Source organism: Bombina bombina, chromosome 6 (genome assembly GCF_027579735.1).
Source record: "Bombina bombina isolate aBomBom1 chromosome 6, aBomBom1.pri, whole genome shotgun sequence".
Classification (NCBI taxonomy): Eukaryota; Metazoa; Chordata; class Amphibia; order Anura; family Bombinatoridae; genus Bombina; species Bombina bombina.
The window spans coordinates 1,012,915,015-1,012,936,096 of record NC_069504.1 but is presented as its reverse complement, the minus strand read 5'-3'; the positions used below and the strand labels follow the sequence as shown (position 1 = coordinate 1,012,936,096).

Sequence of the window (21,082 nt, the reverse complement as noted above, 5' to 3'; positions counted from 1 at the left end):
CTTACAATATAACTACCTTTAAAGCTACCCAAAAACCTAAGCTTAAACTATAAATAAACCTAACATAACTATTTTAAAAATAAAAAACTTACAAAATTAAAAAATTCTAACACTACATAAAAATTACAAAAACCTAACATTACCAAAGAAAACAAACACTAAAATTACGAAAATTAAAAATAATCTGACATTACAAAAAAATAACACTTAGATTACAAAAAATAAAAAAACACTAAGATTACAAAAAATAATAAAAATTAAGACTAATCTAATAGCCCTATAAAAAAAAAAAAGCCATCCCAAAATAAAAACAACCGCTAATATATCGATAAACTACCAATAGCCCTTAAAAGGGCCTTTTGTAGGTCATTGCCCTGAAGCAATCAGCTCTTTTACCTACAAAAATTACAAAATACCCCTTAACAGTAAACCCCCTCACCCAACCAACCCCCCAAAATAAAAAAAATCTAAGTCTAAAAAAAACCTAAGCTACCCATTGTCCCTAAAGGGGCATTTGTATCGGCATTCCCCTTTAAAAGGTCAATCAGCTCTTTTGCGCCCATAAACATAAAAAAATCCTAATCTAAAAAATAAAACCACCCAAAAAAAAATAAAAAATAAACTATGTCTAACCCCAAAATAGGTACTCACTGTTCCTGAAGTCCGGCAGTGAAGGTCTTCATCCATGCGGTGAAATCCCGATGCATGGATCCAGAGCGGCAGTCCCCAGAGGTGGTGATCCTCAGTGGCCTGGAGGCTCCTCTTCATGCAATTGTCACCGCACACTGAAGCTTGAATACAAGGTACCCCTTTTATATTGGGGTACCATTGCATTCCTATTGGCTGAAGAATTCAAATCAGCCAATAGGATGAGAGCTGCTTAAATTCAATTGGCTTTTTAAATCAGCCGCTGCTGAAGAGGGCCAGTGATCCAAACGAGGACCAGTGCTCCAGATCCATGCTTCGCCGAAGACCACTCCGCACCTCTGGAAAGAAGATAAAAGACAGTGCCGCCCTGGATGAAGATCTCCGCCTGGATGAAGACTTTCCGGACTTCCGGACTTCAGGAACGGTGAGTAGATTTTCTGGGGTTTATGTTATTTTTTTTTTGTTTATTTTGGTTGGAGTTTTTTTAGATTAGGGCTTTTTTATTTTAATAGGCACAAAAGAGCTGAATGCCCATACAAATGCTCCTTCAGTGGCAATGGGTAGCTTAGTTTTTTTTTTAGACTTAGTTTTTTTTGGGGGGGTTTACTTTTAGGGGGGCAATGCCCTACAAAAAGGGCTATTGGTAGTTTATTAATAGATTAGAGGGTGTTTTTATTTTGGGGTGGCGTTTTTGGTTTTATAGGGCTATTAGATTAGGTTTAATTTTTATTATTTTGGATTATTTTATTTATTATTTTTTGTAATCTTAGATTTTTTTCTATTTAGTGTTATTTAGTGTTAGTGTTAGAGTTTTTTATTTTTAGTTTATTTTATTTTTTAAAAAAGTAATGTTAAGTTAATTAGTAACATAGTAACATAGTAGATGAGGTTGAAATAAGACCGAAGTCCATCAAGTTCAACCTATACAAATCTAAAATACTTACAAAAAGATCCAGTTAAGCTTAAATAATCCCACTAAAAGGTGACCCATTTAATATTCGCAATCACATCCATGAATTTTGTTTCTAGACTAAAATGTATCCAAACATTTTTTTAAATGTATCTAGGGTATTGGCATTCACTACCTCCTTTGGTAATGATTTCCACAATTTTATTGCTTTTATAGTGAAAACATTTCCATTGCAGGAGATTCAATTTCCTTTTCTAAAACATTAAATTGTGACCTTTTATCACAAACAAATTTCTTGGAATAAACAGAGCTTCTGCCATCTCTGTATATGGGCCTTGAATATATTTTTATCAAGTAATCATGTCACCACTCAAACGCCTTTTTTCTAAAGAAAACAGACCCAGTTTGGCTAGCCTCTCCTCATAGCTTAAATTCTCCATTCCCCTTATTAGCTTTGAGGCCCTTCTCTGAACTTTTTCTAGTTCTGCAATATCTTTTTTTGCGATCGGTCCCCAGAACTGCACTCCATACTCAAGGTGAGGTCTTACCTACTTAATCCTTGCTCCAAGGCATTTATAAAAATATTAAAAAGAACAGGGCCCAGTACTGATCCCCGGGGGACTCCACTGATTTACCTTTAATTTAAAGTTTAATCTTAGTTTTTTTTTATTTCACAGGTCAGTTTTTATTTATTTTAAGATAGTTATATTTTAAGTTTAATTTAAAGTTAGGGGGTGTTAGGTTTAGGGGTTTATAGTTTAATTTAGTGTTTTGCAATGGCTGGCGGTTTAGGGGTTTATAACTTTATTTTATTAGTAACGATATGAAGGGCCGGCAGTTTAGGGGTTAATAAGTTTATTTTAGTAGTAGCGATGTGGGGGGTGGCGGTTTAGCGATGTGGGGGGAAGGCAGTTTAGGGGGTAATAGGTTTATTATAGTAGTAGCGATGTGGGGGCCCGGCGGTTTAGGGGTTAATAACTATATTTAGGTGTCAGCGATGCCGGGGTGGAGGTTTAGGGGTTAGTAGGTTTATTTAGTGTCAGCGATGTCGGTGGGCGGCGGATTAGGGGTATTTAGACTAGGGGTGTATGTTAGGTTTTAACATAACTTTCTTTTCCCCATAGACATCAATGGGGAATGGGTGATAGCGATCGCCATTCAACGATCACAGGTGTTAGTTTTTTTTCTAACACTTTCTCCCCATTGATGTCTATGGGGGAAAATGTGCACAAGCACATCAAGTCTGGCCTTGGGTTTTGTGCGGTATGGAGCTTATCGCATTATATTGCACATCAAAAAGATGGATTTTCAGTAACTTGTAATGGCAGCGCTATGGAGAGTGCGATACTGCTAATTTTTTTTGCGTTATTTACGCACCCGGTTTAGCGCACAACTTGTAATCTCGGTATTAGTGAAGAACCGTCCTTACAGCCTTGACAGGTACTTGCTGCAGCATAGGTCGAGCAAGGAAAGAAGCGGGCTGGTTGCTTCCACCCTCTGAAAATGCTGCAGGTCAGCCGACTCAGGCAAAGGTGCAACCACAGATCTGTGTGGTAAGACATCACCTATACAACACCCACCTTGGCTACAATAATGCAGAGCATAGCAAATGGACATAACAACACTATAAGAACATCAGCCCTCCTTAGCTCTCCACTAATAACTGCAGCTCTTATATAGAGGCACTAGGAAGAGTGACCATTGTACCCCTCTGATTATATGACCAAGTGAAGAGCTGCATTGGAGGGTGACTACTAATCAAATACACTGTACATCTCTTTATGGTCATCTGCAGCTGATGATGACAAACATACATGCACCCCAATCTATTTTTAAGCAGCAAGCATGATTCCTATGTTTCCTTTACTGTCTACTATAAACTAGTAGAAATTACAACCTGTCTGGCCTGTGAAGAAATGCTTATAGTATTCACTCTGCCATAAAGATCATAAATCAGTTTTCTACTTCAGCCACCTATATGACCAGCATTTAATGCCTGGAAAGGAATCTAGAAAGACAGACAAGAACACCCCTTCTAAAATATAAAACCACTACTTAAAACCACTGGAACCCCAGGATATTTCACATACAGACAATACCAGCAGCAATAAGCAGACTACTAAAGCTCAGGTCTATAACCCTGACAACCCACCGTCTAACCATGTCACTAAAGAGGAACTAAAACTACTTTCAAGATCTATTCAGGACCCTTTCATCGGAAATTCAAATGAAAAGAGCACAAAGAGCTCTGCACCATAAACCACCAGTTAAAGCACCTCCCAGGGATGTTATTCTTCTAAAACGTCAAACCTTCAAACATAAAGAGGAGATACTGCATTGTGCAAGGGCTAAACATCCAATCCAACACGCAGGCATCATTATTCATTTCTTCAGTAATTTGAGCCCGGCCACTCTGCAAAGACGCAGCAGAACTATCATGTTATGCAGTGTTATATTGCATTGGGCTTGTCTCTCCTTCACAAACAGAAATGCAGGGAACTCCCCTTGGAGAAGCAAAGCAAAATATGCCTTTTGAATATTTCACTAGGGATCTCGCAGTGCTGGAGAATCTTTTTAAAATATCTCACCTAAGCGCAGAGGTTTTGAATATCAGGGACTTTATACCAACCCAAATGCTAAGGTGAGGGTGAATATAATTCTTTCAGATTCCCTCAAAATATCCAATGGCACCCGCTAAGGGTGCCCACTCTCCACATAAAAAGGGCAGTATGGAAGAATCTGATAACTACAGGCCAGTTAGTTTAACTTCAGTAGTAGGGAATATAATGGAAAGTCTTTTAAAATAAAAAATTATGACTTACATAAAGACAAACAATTTAGTTTTTAGTTTTATTTTAAACACCTTAGACACACCTGGGTAATACCAAAATCCTGGACTGGTTGTGGGGTCCTGAGAACTGGTTTAAGAACCGCTGGTTTAGAGGAGAGAAGGGAAAGAGGTAATATGATAGTAACTTTCAAGCATATTAAAGGGCTTAGTAAAACTGACTCAGTATTTTACATAAAAAAGGAAAATTCAAGAACAAGGGGTCATGATCTAAAGCTGAAGGGTAGTATATTCAGGAGTAATTTGAGGAAGAAATTCTTTAGAGAAAGATTGATTGATTCATGGAATAAACTTCCATAAGAGGTAGTAATGACAAACACTGTGGGGGACTTTAAGAATGACTAGGACAAGCATAAGGCTATCCTACGAACTAGATACGTTTATACTTTTAGGAATTATCGGGCAGACTTGTTGGGCCTATGGCTCTTATCTGCCGTCAATATCTATGTTTTTATGTTTATATTACTATTTGTTTTATCAATAGATGTGTTAGCACAGAAAATCAGACACAACAGCAAAAAAACTGTCCTACACATAGAAGGGGTTGAACATTAACTTACAATGTACGTCGACAACATCTTATTTACTTTATCTGACATAAAACAATCACGTCCAGCACTGATAGAAGAACTATAACATTATAGAGTAGTCTCAAATTTCCACCTTAAATTATCAAAGTCTGAACTTCTGAACATAAGTTCCTGCTGCCCAACTTCCATGACTTATACACACTCAACTATATAAACTTAAAAATGAAATAGTTAAAGACATAGCCTCCTGGTATAATAAGCGGGTCTCCTGGTTGGGCAGAATTGGATTGATAAAAATGAATATTCTTCTGCATCTGTTATACCAATTTTTAAACACTTCCAATACCACTTTCCTCAGAATACATTCCACAACTAGAAAAGCTGCTTGAAAAATTTGTATGGCAGGGCAAGAAAAAAAGAGTTAGCAAGCGCACCTTGTGCCTCCCAAGGGATAATGGCGGTTTGGGAGTCACCGACTTAAATTTATATAGGAGAGCAATTCTCCTACAGAGACTGCTGGAGTGGCCTGGTTACAGATAGACAATCACATATTTTTCAATTAAGGTAACATAGGGAGACAGGCATGGCTAACTTGTTGCAACTGCCCCAAACTGATATCTAAATACCACCTAGTGACTGAACCGCTACATGAATGGAATAAAATAATTGCCACAAGCTCCCACACTTCTACACCACACTTGCCACTGCTACCCATTAGAGAGAATCCAAACTTACTGTAAACATCGGGCAGGTCCTCTCCCAATTAATGTGTATTAGTTGAAAGATGGAGTGTTATGTTTTGCCCTTGAACAAAGGGTAATTAGCGCCCTTAGAAAAACTTCAAGAATAGGACAAATAACTGTTCTCCACTTGGATAACTTTAACTAGTAGCCAACTTTTACACTTTTTGACCTCCCATAAACAAAAAAACAAGATGAATAGGGAGATTTAACAGTTATATACAAACTCCTGCCTGATGACACAACCCTTCCTTCCTACACTTAAAAGTGACTAGACTTGCCTCTTCCTCTTCCTCAGCACTCATTCAATAAGTTCACTTTAAATTAGCTAGCTCCATCCAGATTGAGCAAAACTAACCCATCAATAGTAACAAATGCTGGAGAGTTTGTGGCTACAAAGGCACTATGCTGGTAATATGGTGGTCATGTCCTAGGGGACGATTTATCATTCTCTGTCGACATGATACACTCTAGAGTATCATGCCCGACAGACATCGTTGAATGCCGACAGCATACACTGTCTGCATTTAACATTGCACTAGCAGTTCTGGTTAACTGCTTGTGCAATGCCACCCCCTACAGATTTGTGGCAAATCATCCAATAGCAGGGGTTGTCAATTAGCCCGATCATATAGGATCGGGCAGATTGCAGACCACAGCCTCAGAGGCAGCGGACCCTTAATATGATTACTAGTGCCAAAAAATGTATTCCTAAATTATTTCATACAGACACATAAAATGAATTTATACTATGAAATCTTGACATATGGTCAAGAATCTCCTCTTAGATTGATGAATGCAATGTTCACATAGCATATACTTACTCCACAGCATGTTAAACCAACAACCATGTCTCTCCCCTTTCCCTCATTCCTTCCCCTCATTTTTTTTTCTTTCATAATTCATAAAGAGCATGTGATTTTAAACACCTTTCCAGTTTACTTCTATTATTTAATTTGCTTCCTTCTCTTGTTATCCTTTGCTGAAAGGGTTATCTAGGTAAGTTTAGGTGCAGCAAAGAGCCTAGGTTCTAGATGCTAATTGGTGGTTGCATATACATACAAGGTGTCATTGGCTCACCCATGTGTTCAGTTAGAAACCAGTAGTGCATTGTTACTCTTTCAACAAATGATATGAAGAGAATTAAGCACATTTGATAATTGAAGTAAACTGGAAAGTTGTTTAAAATGGTATGTTCTACCTAAATCATGAAAGAAAATGTTTGGGTTTCATGTCCCTTTAATCATACACCCCCCCCCCCCTTTTAATTTTTTTTTTTCTTCCCCCATCTCTTTCATCCTCCCCTACTTTATTCTGTTTTCTATTTTCTGTTTTCCAAGTTTATGAGCCCACATCTAATAAACCAATGTAACTCTCTTATCTCAAATTCCTATTTGAGTAGATTATAGTTTGTATCTTTAGTCAAAGAAGTTTTGCCCTGGACCTCTACCTGAACTGTGTTTAACAAATGTTTAATTACATAACTCTTACTTGAATGTTTTTCTTCTTTGATTCCTTAGCCTAATGGTTTGAGAAAGGAATAGAAAAGTAAACAAAAGAAAGGTTAAGGGGAAAAAAAAACAACAAAACAACAAGCTTTCCTTAATATTCACATTTTCATTTACTGACTGTACAAAGGAGAGCCAGAGAAAATATTATGGACTTGTTTGTGATTCCGATATATAGACATTTCTTCTTTCCAATTAACACAAAGAGAACATACTAGCAATACCCTGCAGGAACATTGTGAGTCTCTTGTTTCTCTTGACTACAGACTGTGAATTTGTATCATTTATGTTATTATCTCTCAATAAAGCTTGTTATAATAAAAAGTATCACCTATAGTTTTATACTTACCTATAGCGATGGGAGAATGTTGCTAATCTTGATCTTTCTTCAAAATGACCAAGGCCACGCAAATTTGAGGCTTAGTGAGTTAGATCCCAGAGCTTGCAACTAAAGGACCCTTTAAGCCTCATATTAGCGTGGCCCTGGGCTCTGTGAAGAAGGGTCGGGATTAGCACAACTCCCCAGTGCTCTATAGGTCAATATTTTACCTTTGAAAGCTAATTTAAAGGAAAAAAATGTATACTAATGAATTTTGTTATTATGTATTAATTTTCTTTAAATTAATTTGAGCATTTGCTCTGTATTTTTGTTACTAATGCACTTGTCTAGTACATATGCATTCTCCAGTCACGTCTGCTCAGAATTCTGTTAGTGACAAACTGGATTAAGTTCATTATCGCCTTATGCCCTACAGATCATGTTAATAATATAAGCACCAATCAGCGATAACTTTTACTAGAAGCAAAACTGCTTTTAATTGAATCTAAAATGGAATGGTACATTTAAATTTTTTATAGATTGCCTCTTTAATACGGGAGCCTCATTCACTATATTCAAATTAAACAGCTATTAAAGGGGACATTAAACTCAAAATGTTGCTCTTTGTAAAATGTTTAATTGGGCATAACTTTCATTATTTATTTTGCCTGCTTTTCTGTAAATTTCACTTTGAAAATTGCAGTGTTTTCACTTCCCTTAGAAAAGCTGGGGTGTATTCCAATGGATTGCCAAACCCTGACACTGCTACATAATACTGTGATTAGTTGGTACGTGCAGGGACTATATTTGTTCCTAATTGGACACAGAAAAGGAAGGAAGGACTGTGTACAAGACCTGCAAATCAATGCATATTTTTCTAGAAACATAACAGTTTTAAATACTTACAAAACATTTATTTTTATATGCAGATCTTTTAAAAATCTGTCCAAATAAAATTCTTTAATGACATAGAACATTTTATTTTTACACTAGAATGTCGCTTTAAAGGGACACTCAAGTCAAAATAAAACTTTTATGATTATGATAGAGCATGCAATGTTAAACAACTTTCTAATTTACTTCCATTAACAAAATGGGCACAATCTTTTTATATTTACACTGTTTGAGTCACCAGCTCCTACTGAGCATGTGCAAGAATTCACTATATATATGTATATGCATTTGTTATTGGCTGATGGCTGTCACATGATAAAGGAGGAAATAGACATACATTTAAAATGTGTCAAAAAAAATGCTACTACTCATATGAAGTTCAGAGTTAGTGCTGTTGCATTGTCTTTTAATCATGCATTTGTTGAATATGCAAATCTACAGTATTTACTGGTCCTTTAAAGTAGGTTTAGCAATAAAGAGGTAAAAACAAAAGGGTGCCTCATGGTGTAGACTATCAGCCAGATTACGAGTTTTGCGTTAAGTCTGGCTCGCTACTAACTTGCAAGTTATTTCCACTGCTCACCTTTAATAGCGCTGCTATTACAGGTTTGCAAAATAACGGCATTTTCTGGGCAATATGGCAGCGTTGAGCTCCATATCGCACACAAATACCAGCGCTGCTTTGAGCTGCTTTGACGTGCTCATGCACTATTTCCCCATAGACATCAATGGGGAGAGCCGGTTAAAAAAAAGCCTAACACCTGCAATAATGGAGCGTAAAGCTCCGTAACGCAGCCCCATTGATGTCTATGGGGAAAGAAAATGTATGTTTAAACCTAACACCCTAACATAAACCTCGAATCTAAACACCCCTAATCTGCTGCCCCAAACATCGCCACCACCTACATTACAGTTATTAACCCCTACTCTGCCGCCCCCAATGTCGCTGCCACCTACCTACACTTATTAACCCCTAATCTGCCGCCCCTAACATCGCCGCCACCTACATTACAGTTATTAACCCTTAATCTGCCGCCCCCAATGTCGCCGCCACCTACCTACACTTATTAACCTCTAATCTGCTGCCCCTAATGTCGCAGCCACCTACATACACTTATTAACCCCTAATCTACCGCCCCTAACATCGCCGCCACCTACATTACAGTTATTAACAAAAGCAATCAAACAGATCACAGTTCTGATGCAAGGAAAGGCAGGGAGAGATATCGGTAATTAAAATGGTATATATTTATTAATGCTTACATTAAAAAATGTTTCACAAGGCACAGCAAACAAAAAGGACTACGGCTGACGCGTTTCCTGCCTTAGCGGCAGTTCATCAGAGCACAAGATTCAGTGTTAGCAGCAGGTGTTTAATCAGGTATGGGTCTGAACCTTAACCAATCATAGTAAGCAGATCGGGTGTAAAAGTTAACCCTATCATTACCCAAATTGACTATCTTACTTATGCGGTTAACACTGTAATAATCTCACAAACAGTACAACTTAAAACTAAAAACTAAAAACATGTAAACCTATAACATACTATAGCTTTCTGGAAACAATGTAAAGTATAACAATAGAAAAAAATATATATATCTTACTTTTTCTAATCTAATATTTTTTAGATTCTCGTTATACTCTATAGATATAACACAGGTAGAACACACGACAGCTGATGCAACAATGTAGCTATAAAAGTATACAAAGTCAAATACAACTAGATGTAAATAAGCAAGTGCAGCAGCCGTCTCCTGTGTTCTAAACCCATAGATATCTAGTAAAAATACACGGTCGTATACTCAGAAGAATTGTTCACTATGGGACTATTGTTGAGAAGGCAGTGTGAGATAGCTTACCACAAAATAAGGAATGCCCATATTCTCATATATATATTTCCTAATACAACAATTAGTAATCTCTCCTTAAAAGCATCATTATATCTTATAATGTTTTATAATGTCGAATTAAATTAGATGAAGATTGACCTGTCGTTAAAGCAGATTATATTGCAAAGAGTCACATCAGGGCACTAGCTAAAGTTACTGGATATTTACCTATCAATATACAATTTAATATCACTAATTTTATTAATACCCATAGGGCTTCCAGTTTTGAGGGTATATATCCAAAAAACTTCTCGCTTGGCGAGAGCTTTGTATCTATCCCCACCTCTTATGCCTAACTTAACCTGTTCAATACCTTGAAACTTGAACACACTGAATTTATCATTATGAGAAAAAAAGTGTTTTGCAACGGGAGTTTTAGGCTCCTCAGCCTCTAGGGACAAAAGATGCTCATGTATTCTCTCTTTGAGACTCCTAGAGGTGAGTCCTACATATTGAAAATTGCACTGTGTGCACGTAATGAGGTATATTACAAAATTTGAGCTGCAGTTTAATCTCTCACGTATTTTGTATGTTAGGCTGGTAGTGCTAGAGGAAAAAGTATCCCCAACTAGTGCATAATCACAGCTTTTACATGGTTTTACTCCACATTTGTAAAAACCTAACCTGCCAGGTAACCAGCTTACCACTTTGCTATTGCTGTTATTCTTAGAACTGAATTTTTTTTGGATAAAGCAGATTATATTGGTGAGGCTTACAGACAGTTGGATGACACATTAACCTATAGGAAGCTTACATTTAATCCAACAATTAAATTTCAAAGAGAATTGAGACATCTATTAGATCTAGCTTTGGAAAATGCGATACTTACTGATAAAGTAGTGGAATATATTTATGTTGAGTATCCGAGGATACCGATTTTTAAATATTTGCCAAAGATACACAAGTCTCTCACTAATCCCCCAGGGAGACCAATTATTTCAGCTATTGGCTCCCTGGGGGAGAGGTTGGGAGAATGGGTTGATGCTCAACTACAGCCCATAGTGCAGTCTCTACCAGGTTTCCTTAGAGACACTAAACACCTACTAAGACAAATACAGGATTTTCAGTGGAAAGAGGGTTACAAATTTGCAACGATTGATGCGATATCGTTGTATTCTTGCATCCCTCATGAGTTAGGTATCTGTTCCATTAAAAGAATGTTAGAGAGATACTCTGGATATGACAATACATTGATGGACTTTATCTTGCAGGCGACAACATTTTTGCTTAACCATAACTATTTTGTTTTCAATGGGGAGTTTTTCTTACAACTAAGAGGTACAGCGATGGGGGCAAAATTTGCCCCCTCGTATGCAAATCTTTTCCTTGCAGATTTTGAGATCTGGAAAATCTTTGGTGAGGGAAATGTCTATAGTAACCATATTAAACTATATACTAGATATATAGATGACATTCTGATTGTGTGGGGAGGCACTGATAATGAGTTATCTAATTTTGTTAAATCTCTTAATGACAATTCTAGCAACCTTGGTTTTACCTACAGTGCGTCTCCAGACAACATACCTTATCTAGATGTACTTATAGGTCATACTGATCTCGCCTTAACTACTGAGGTTTTCAGAAAAAAAGTATCAGGGAACACCATCTTGCGAGCTGACTCTTTACACCCTAATCACTTAAAAAGAGGCATACCTAAAGGTCAGTACATAAGGTTACGACGCAATTGTACTAGTCTGGAGGATTATTGGAGACATGCTAATGACCTTACGTTACGTTTGGTAGATAGGGGCTACGACTATAAAAATCTTCAGGATATGTCCTTTAAGATTGCAGATATGGATAGAAAGAGTCTGCTTGCTGATAATAATAAAAATAGAAATAGGAACAACAAAATGAGCAATCAGCATGGCATTAATTTTATAACTAAATATAGCAGACAATATAATGATATCTGCAATATCATTAGGAGAAGGTTGCCCCTATTGGAGAGAGATGAGGATTTAAAAATAGTAAGCAAAAATTGTAATTTTATTTCCAGTAGATCAGAAACAATAGGTGATATGGTTGCTAAAAATTTCAGTTCTAAGAATAACAGCAATAGCAAAGTGGTAAGCTGGTTACCTGGCAGGTTAGGTTTTTACAAATGTGGAGTAAAACCATGTAAAAGCTGTGATTATGCACTAGTTGGGGATACTTTTTCCTCTAGCACTACCAGCCTAACATACAAAATACGTGAGAGATTAAACTGCAGCTCAAATTTTGTAATATACCTCATTACGTGCACACAGTGCAATTTTCAATATGTAGGACTCACCTCTAGGAGTCTCAAAGAGAGAATACGTGAGCATCTTTTGTCCCTAGAGGCTGAGGAGCCTAAAACTCCCGTTGCAAAACACTTTTTTTCTCATAATGATAAATTCAGTGTGTTCAAGTTTCAAGGTATTGAACAGGTTAAGTTAGGCATAAGAGGTGGGGATAGATACAAAGCTCTCGCCAAGCGAGAAGTTTTTTGGATATATACCCTCAAAACTGGAAGCCCTATGGGTATTAATAAAATTAGTGATATTAAATTGTATATTGATAGGTAAATATCCAGTAACTTTAGCTAGTGCCCTGATGTGACTCTTTGCAATATAATCTGCTTTAACGACAGGTCAATCTTCATCTAATTTAATTCGACATTATAAAACATTATAAGATATAATGATGCTTTTAAGGAGAGATTACTAATTGTTGTATTAGGAAATATATATATGAGAATATGGGCATTCCTTATTTTGTGGTAAGCTATCTCACACTGCCTTCTCAACAATAGTCCCATAGTGAACAATTCTTCTGAGTATACGACCGTGTATTTTTACTAGATATCTATGGGTTTAGAACACAGGAGACGGCTGCTGCACTTGCTTATTTACATCTAGTTGTATTTGACTTTGTATACTTTTATAGCTACATTGTTGCATCAGCTGTCGTGTGTTCTACCTGTGTTATATCTATAGAGTATAACGAGAATCTAAAAAATATTAGATTAGAAAAAGTAAGATATATATATTTTTTTCTATTGTTATACTTTACATTGTTTCCAGAAAGCTATAGTATGTTATAGGTTTACATGTTTTTAGTTTTTAGTTTTTAGTTTTAAGTTGTACTGTTTGTGAGATTATTACAGTGTTAACCGCATAAGTAAGATAGTCAATTTGGGTAATGATAGGGTTAACTTTTACACCCGATCTGCTTACTATGATTGGTTAAGGTTCAGACCCATACCTGATTAATCACCTGCTGCTAACACTGAATCTTGTGCTCTGATGAACTGCCGCTAAGGCAGGAAACGCGTCAGCCGTAGTCCTTTTTGTTTGCTGTGCCTTGTGAAACATTTTTTAATGTAAGCATTAATAAATATATACCATTTTAATTACCGATATCTCTCCCTGCCTTTCCTTGCATCGGAACTGTGATCTGTTTGATTGCTTTTGATAATTCTATTTGAATCCTACGGGTTTTTGGAGAGCCCCAGCAGCGCCGGAGCTTGGAGCAGTCTCACACCTTGCACTAAACAGGTGTGTCACAGAGGCAGCACGGTAAAGCCCACCACTCACAGAGAATTGCGACGCAAATTTCAAGCTACTTGCATGATTGTGAATTTGGACTGCAAATACAGGTACTTCCATTCTTATGGTGGGCTTCGGAAAAGTGTGGTGAGTCCTTTGTGTTTTTATTATTGGATGTTACACGTATTTACAAATTGGTTTGGTGTTACCCGCAACTGTGGGGTTCCTGTGTGGAATGTTTACACCATCTAAACACTGATTATACTGCTGATTATGGACACTGATTACAAAACAAATTTTTCCACGAAATCCATGTTGAAGTCTTACAGTTATTAACCCCTAATCTGCCGCCCCCAATGTCGTCGCCACCTACCTACACTTATTAACCTCTAATCTGCCGCCCCCAATGTCGCCGCCACCTACATACACTTATTAACCCCTAATCTGCTGCCCCCAACGTCGCCGCCACCACTATACTAAAGTTATTAACCCCTAACCTCTCACATCACTAACACTAAATAAATATATTGACCCCTAAACCTAACCCTAACCTTAGGTCTAACCCTAACCCTAACACCCCTAACTTTAATATAATTAAAATAAATCTAAATAAAACCTACTATTAATAACTAAATAATTCCTATTTAAAACTAAATACTTACCTGTAAAATAAAACCTAAGCTAATTACAATATTACTAATAGTTACATTGTAGCTATCTTATGTTTTATTTTTATTTCACAGCTAAGCTTGTATTTATTTTAACTAGGTAGACTAGTTAGTAAATAGTTATTAACTATTTACTAACTACCTAGTTAAAATAAATACAAATTTACCTATAAAATAAAACCTAACCTGAGTTACACTAACACCTAACATTACACTAAAATTAAATAAATAAATTAAATAAAAAAATACATTTACCTAAATTACAAAAAAATAATAAACACTAAATTACACAAAATAAAAATAGAAATGATCAAAAATAAAAACGAATTACTCCTAATCTAATAGCCCTATCAAAATAAAAAATCCCCCCCAAAATAATAAAACCCCTAGCCTACACTAAACTGCCAAATGCCCTTAAAGGGCCTTTTGTGGGGCATTGCCCCAAAGAAATCAGCTCTTTTACCTGTAAAAAAAAAATACAAACACCCCCCAAGAGTAAAACCCACCACCCACACAACCAACCATCCAAATAAAAACCAACCTAAAAAACCGAAGCTCCCCATTGCCCTGAAAAGGGCATATGGATGGGCATTGCCCTTAAAAGGGCATTTAGCTCTTTTACGGTGCTCAAAGTCCCTAATCTAAAAATAAAACCCACCCAATAAACCCTTAAAAAACCTAACACTAACCCCCAAATATTCACTTACAGTTTTTGAAGACCGGACATCCATCCTCATCCAACCGGGAGAAGTCAGCCAATCAGAATTAAAGGGTAAAAAATCCTATTGGCTGACGCAATCAGCCAATAGGATTGAGCTCGCATTCTATTGGCTGTTCCAATCAGACAATATAACGCAAGCTCAATCCTATTGGCTGATTGTATCAGCCAATAGGATTAAAGCTCAATCCTATTGGCTGATTGCATGAGCCAATAGGATTATTTACCCTTTAATATCAGCCAATCGGAATTCAAGGGATACCATCTTTGATGATGTCCCTTAAAGGGAATCTTCAGTGTATGGCTGGGACCGTATGAAGAGGATGCTCCACGCTGGATGTCTTGAAGATGGAGCCGCTCCGCGTTGGAAGGATGAAGATAGAAGATGCCATCTGGATGAAGACTTCTGCCTGTATGGAGGATGACTTCTTGCCGCTTGGATGAAGACTTTTCCCAGCTTTGTTGAGGACTTCTTGCCACTTGGATGAAGACTTCTCCCGTCTTCGTTGAGGACTTTTGCCGCTTGGATGAAGACTTCTCCTGGCTGGATGAGGATGGATGTCCAGTCTTCAAAAACTGTAAGTGGATCTAAAAATAAAACCCACCCAATAAACCCTTAAAAAACCTAACACTAACCCCCTAAGATCCACTAACAGTTTTTGAAGACCGGACATCCATCCTCATCCAGTCGGGAGAAGTCTTCATCCAAGCAGCAAGAAGTCCTCAACAAAGCTGGGAGAAGTCTTCATCTATGTGGCAAGAAGTCCTTAACGAGGCCAGGAGAAGTCTTCATCCTAGCGGCAAGAGGTTGTTCCAATCAGCCAATAGAATGCAAGCTCAATCCTATTGGCTGATTGGATCAGCCAATAGTATTAAAGCTCAATTTTTTACCCTTTAATTCTGATTGGCTGATAGAATTCTATCAGCCAATCGGAATTTAAGGGACGCCATCTTGGATGATGTCCCTTAAAGGGAACCTTCAGTGTACGGCTGGGACCGTATGAAGAGGATGCTCCGTGCCGGTTGTCTTGAAGATGGAGCCACTCTGCGTCGGAAGGATGAAGATAGAAGATGCTGCCTGGATGAAGACTTCTGCCTGTCTGGAGGATGACTTCTTGCCGCTTGGATGAAGACTTCTCCCGGCTTTGTTGAGGACTTCTTGCCGCTTGGATGAAGACTTCTCCCGACTGGATGAGGATGTATGTCCGTTCTTCAAAAACTGTAAGTGGATCTTCGGGGGTTAGTGTTACGTTTTTTAAGGGTTTATTGGGTGGGTTTTATTTTTAGATTAGGGACTTTGGGCCCTGTAAAAAAACTAAATGTCCTTTTAAGGGCAATGTCCATCCAAATGCCCTTTTCAGGGCAATGGGGAGCTTAGGTTTTTTAGGTTGCCTAATAATTCAGTAGCCTATTTTTAGGTATTTATCTGCATCGTGTTAACTCAGAGTGAGCTGGCCAGCTTTATCTATGCATTTAATGTACAAAACGTATTTTTAAATGTATGTGTTTTTTTGGTTTATTTTTATTTTTTGTTTGCACAAATAAATTAATTTTATTTACATCATATCTTGTGTGGTTTTGGTTTAGGGGACCCAGAAGTTGTTTGGTTGCGTGAAAGCCTTGGAACACCTGCTCTTAATAAATTCTTTTGAATGTGTGCAATGATTTAAATATTAATTGTTTACTCTATGGAGTGCTGAAATCCCTGTCTTTTTTGGAGAGAACACTACTGTGTCCTCTTCAATATTTCTCTCTTGATACTTGTAGTAAATTTAAGTATTTATTTAGTTTTAAATAGGAATAATTTAGGTATTAATTGTAATTTTTACTTGGAATTATTTTAACTATGTTAAAGTTAGTGGGTGTTAGGGTAGTATAGTGGCGGCGACATTGGGGGCAGCAGATTAGGGGTTAATAAGTGTAGTTAGGTGGCGGTGATTTTGAGGGCAGCAGATTAGGGGTTAATAACAGTAATGTAGGTAGCAGCGATGTTATGGACAGCAGATTAGGGGTTAATAAGTGTATAGAGGTGGCGACGATATTGGGGGCAGCAGATTAGGGGTTAATTTTTAACTAGTGTTTACAATGCGAGAGTGCAGCGGTTTAGGGGTTAATATGTTTATTATAGTGGCGGTGATGTCCGGAGTGGCAGATTAGGGGTTATTAATTTTATTTTAGTGTTTGCTATGCGGGAGGGCCTCGGTTTAGGGGTTAATAGGTAGTTTATGGGTGTTAGTGTACTTTGTAACACTTTAATTATGAGTTTTATGGTACAGCTTTGTAACGTAAAACCCATAACTACTGACTTTCAGGTGGCAGTACAGATCTTGTAATTATAGGCTGTACCGCTCACTTTTTGGCCGAACAGGCAAACTTGTAATACCGGCTCTATGGAAGTCCCATTGAAAAAGGACTTTTTGAAAGGTGCGATAGTTACGTTGTGTGATGGCCAAAAAAGTGTGCGGTACAGCTATACCGACAAGACTCGTAATACCAGTGGTAGTGAAAAAGAGCCATAATGTTGCTTTTTCACCATAACACAAAACTCGTAATATAGCCGTATGTGTATTGTAAAACAAATTAAAAAAATCCAAAATGGGTGCACTCACAAGTGTGTTGGCACTATAAAGATTATAAGTGCATATAGGCAGGCTGGATGTCGCAGCCACCAGCTGGCTGATGCTCCTGGCAGAAAATTCCTCCTTAGACACGAAAGTCTCCAATATCTGGTCATAGGCAATCAGGAGAAGTCCAGCAGCCACTTTCCACAAACAGTATGGTGCAAATGTGTTACAATCTCATAGCTGTTCAGAAAAAAAACAGCTATGAGATTGTATTACATTTGCGCTATTCGTCAATATAATGCCATCTCACTTGTGAGTGCACCCATTTGGGATTTTTTTTGTTTTTTTGTTTCACAATTCACATAGTCTAAACCATGAGGCGCACTTTTGTTTTTACCTTGTAGATTCATGTTGGTTTTCCCGCACCTTAAGAAGTGGAGCTGCCCTGTTGACTTTGATTATCCTTCTGTATCAGATACAGGAATTTTTCTTTTATTTGAAGTATTGTGTTAAGTATAGTGACCCCTGTTTACTTTGTATACAAAGTGACTTTGTTGTGACACAAAAATAAAGAGGCTTCCACCACAGCATTGCCTGCTGGTTGACAAAACAAATTTTAATTGCTATTGTTCATATACATGACAAAAATGTTAGCAAATAATAACCCTAGTTAAGTTCATACAATGCTTTACTAAATATTGTGTCACTGTCTAACAATGTGATGTCACCAGGACATCATTTATATTACAGCAAGCAGATCATGTACACCAATGTATCATCGCCTATATTACTTTTGCAAATGAAATACAGATTGACTACTGTTACAATAATTTAATTTGAGACACACATTCACTACAATTATATATTAAGTATTTGATAAAATATGTATATTTAGTGACTGCCAAAATAACTATAGATATCTACTTTCAGACCACAACAAACAAAAATTGAAGACATTTCAAATTGTTGTATGTCATTAGAAACCATAGAAACTAGAAGCTACAATGCAATGCAATACTGTGTTTATTAAACATTATAGTTGTGCCTGGGTTATATTTATATAATGTTTAAAACAAAATACTTACTACACATTACTTGTGATGCCCGTTTAAGCCTTTGATTCACTTGCCAGCATATTTGTGTTCCTTCGGATGTACTGGGCTTACCATGCACTACTACAGTATACCTGCTACCATACTTTCCTCTTGCACTCTCTGACCATACAGAATTAAAATACAAGTTGGCCTGTTACCCAATAATAGCACCTGCTTGCCTTTTACCCACCATTTTGTATTGTTCTATAAGGCACACAAATAAAAAGGTGACCTGTTCTAATTTGTTATAGCATGCCCATTTTGCACTATTATTACTAGATAATCCCTAGAAAAATGGTTAAATACATGGGAAAAGTCCCAATATAAAGCTACAAACATTGTGGGTTCCAATCAGGATTCTACCTACTTCTTTAACATTTACAGAGTTTAAACATATAGGCTTGGTTTCCATTGCTGTTGTAAACTGTGTAAACTGGTGGTAATATAAAATATCTTCATAGACTTTAAGGGAGATACATGCTGTTACCACCAGTTTACAAAAGCAATGGAACCAGGCTATTATAAGCTAGGTTTAGTTAAACAAAAATTACATGGGCTAAATAATTAGAGTATGTTTATTTTGCTTTAAAATGCCTCATTACTTTATGTAGCAAGTCCCTGAAATAAAGAAAAACTTCACAAACAATCTACAGTAAAGCTATTTCCCACTTCACTCTGCACTAATTTCACAACCCCAAAGTTCTAAATACACAGCTGTATAAGACATGACTCATTGAGAAATATAGACTTTAGATAGGAGCCAAAAGCAAACATCACAAATCAAAATAAGCTTCTAGTGGAGTAGAATTGTGAATCATGGATACATTCTGAAAAAAGCACACTGGAAAAATGAGAAGCCTTTAAAGATCCAATCGAGAGTCAGGTAAAAATAAATTCAAAACAGCATTTAAATAAATGTAACTATATATACACAGATAGATGATAGATGATAGATAGATGGATAGATAGATAGATAGATAAATAGATAGATGTTCAATTTTTAAACTTTTGGCAAAACAATTGATGGTGTCACATATTTAAAATACTTGTTTTCTCAGTATGACTTCAAAAGTTCCCCGTTATACTTACCCCAAAGGGCCATAAACACAGAGAAGAACACTGTGGCAGGGTTGTCAAAAAGGTGACTGGCTCTCGCTGTTCCACAAGCAGAGCTGAGATTCCAGTAGTCGCATGATTTGTCACAGAGTGGACACATTGTGAAAGACTGTTGTTGGTCACAGAGTTCCTTACTGATAATGAAATAAGGTAAGTGTTAGCATTCATTGTCTATAAGTATCAGATTACTTAGATAGAGGAACAATTGTAATATGGAGCAAAATGCTATAAAGGAAACTTCAGGTAAGGACAAAAATGTAGAAGACAGAGGTTGTTTTAGAATTTAAAGGGACAGTGCTCTAAACTATTTCCACTTATAAACTGAAAGTTAAGCATCCATAATAGATAGGAGTGTTTGTTTAAATTATTAGAAATGTATTCTTTTTTATTTGAAAAGATAATTATTCACTTATCAAACCACTGCCTTCTGTTATGGGTTATCTTTAAAGGGACAGTTTACTCAAAACATGTCTCCCATTTAATTTTTTCCACAATATCCACTTTCCTTTACCTTTATATTGGCATTTGAAATAGCTGATTAAGCCTATGGTATCCCCATCTATTCTGAAAGTTTTTGGCCTTAAGTGCAAGCTGTGTAAACACAGCTAGCAGAAGAAATTACACTCCCAGTGGGGTACAGAAGAGATAAGGTAATAAAATTTTAATTTTCCAGTGTTTTTTCCAAGTGTTGGTCTTTGATTTATGGACAGATAAAAGATAAAGAAGCATGTTTATGTACACAATGTGATAAAGTAATGAGAAATTATTATACCTACAAGCTCAACCCATTTTATTAAGTTGTGGCTTCAAAACACAAAATCAGTTATTTCATATACACAAATAATCCCTTAAAAAGCAAATTCTCATACATTTTATACTCTGCAGTTGATAAAAAAAGTAATAGTAAACACATTAAAGGAAAAACAATTTTACAGTATACTGTCCCTTTAATGCTACAGGATACAAATACATTTGGGTACTTTCAACATTGTGGCAACAGTTTGGGGAAGGCCCTTTCCTATTCTGGCATTTATGTGCCCCAGTGCACAAAGGGAGGTCCATGAAGACAGGGTTTGATGAGTTTTGTGTGGAGGAACTTGAGTGGCCTGTACAGAATACTGACC

The 21,082-nt window shown here is 36.9% G+C and overlaps 1 protein-coding gene across 1 annotated transcript in view; it reads right to left on the bottom strand.

Moving 5' to 3' along the window:
• The window catches only part of ANO2 (anoctamin 2), an 850,080-nt gene that overhangs the window by 567,286 nt on the left and 261,712 nt on the right, over positions 1-21,082 (bottom strand). Inside the window, exon 12 of the mRNA XM_053718733.1 lies at positions 19,932-20,092. Coding sequence (XP_053574708.1) covers positions 19,932-20,092 — 161 coding nt within the window. The remainder of the gene's footprint in view (positions 1-19,931; positions 20,093-21,082) is intronic.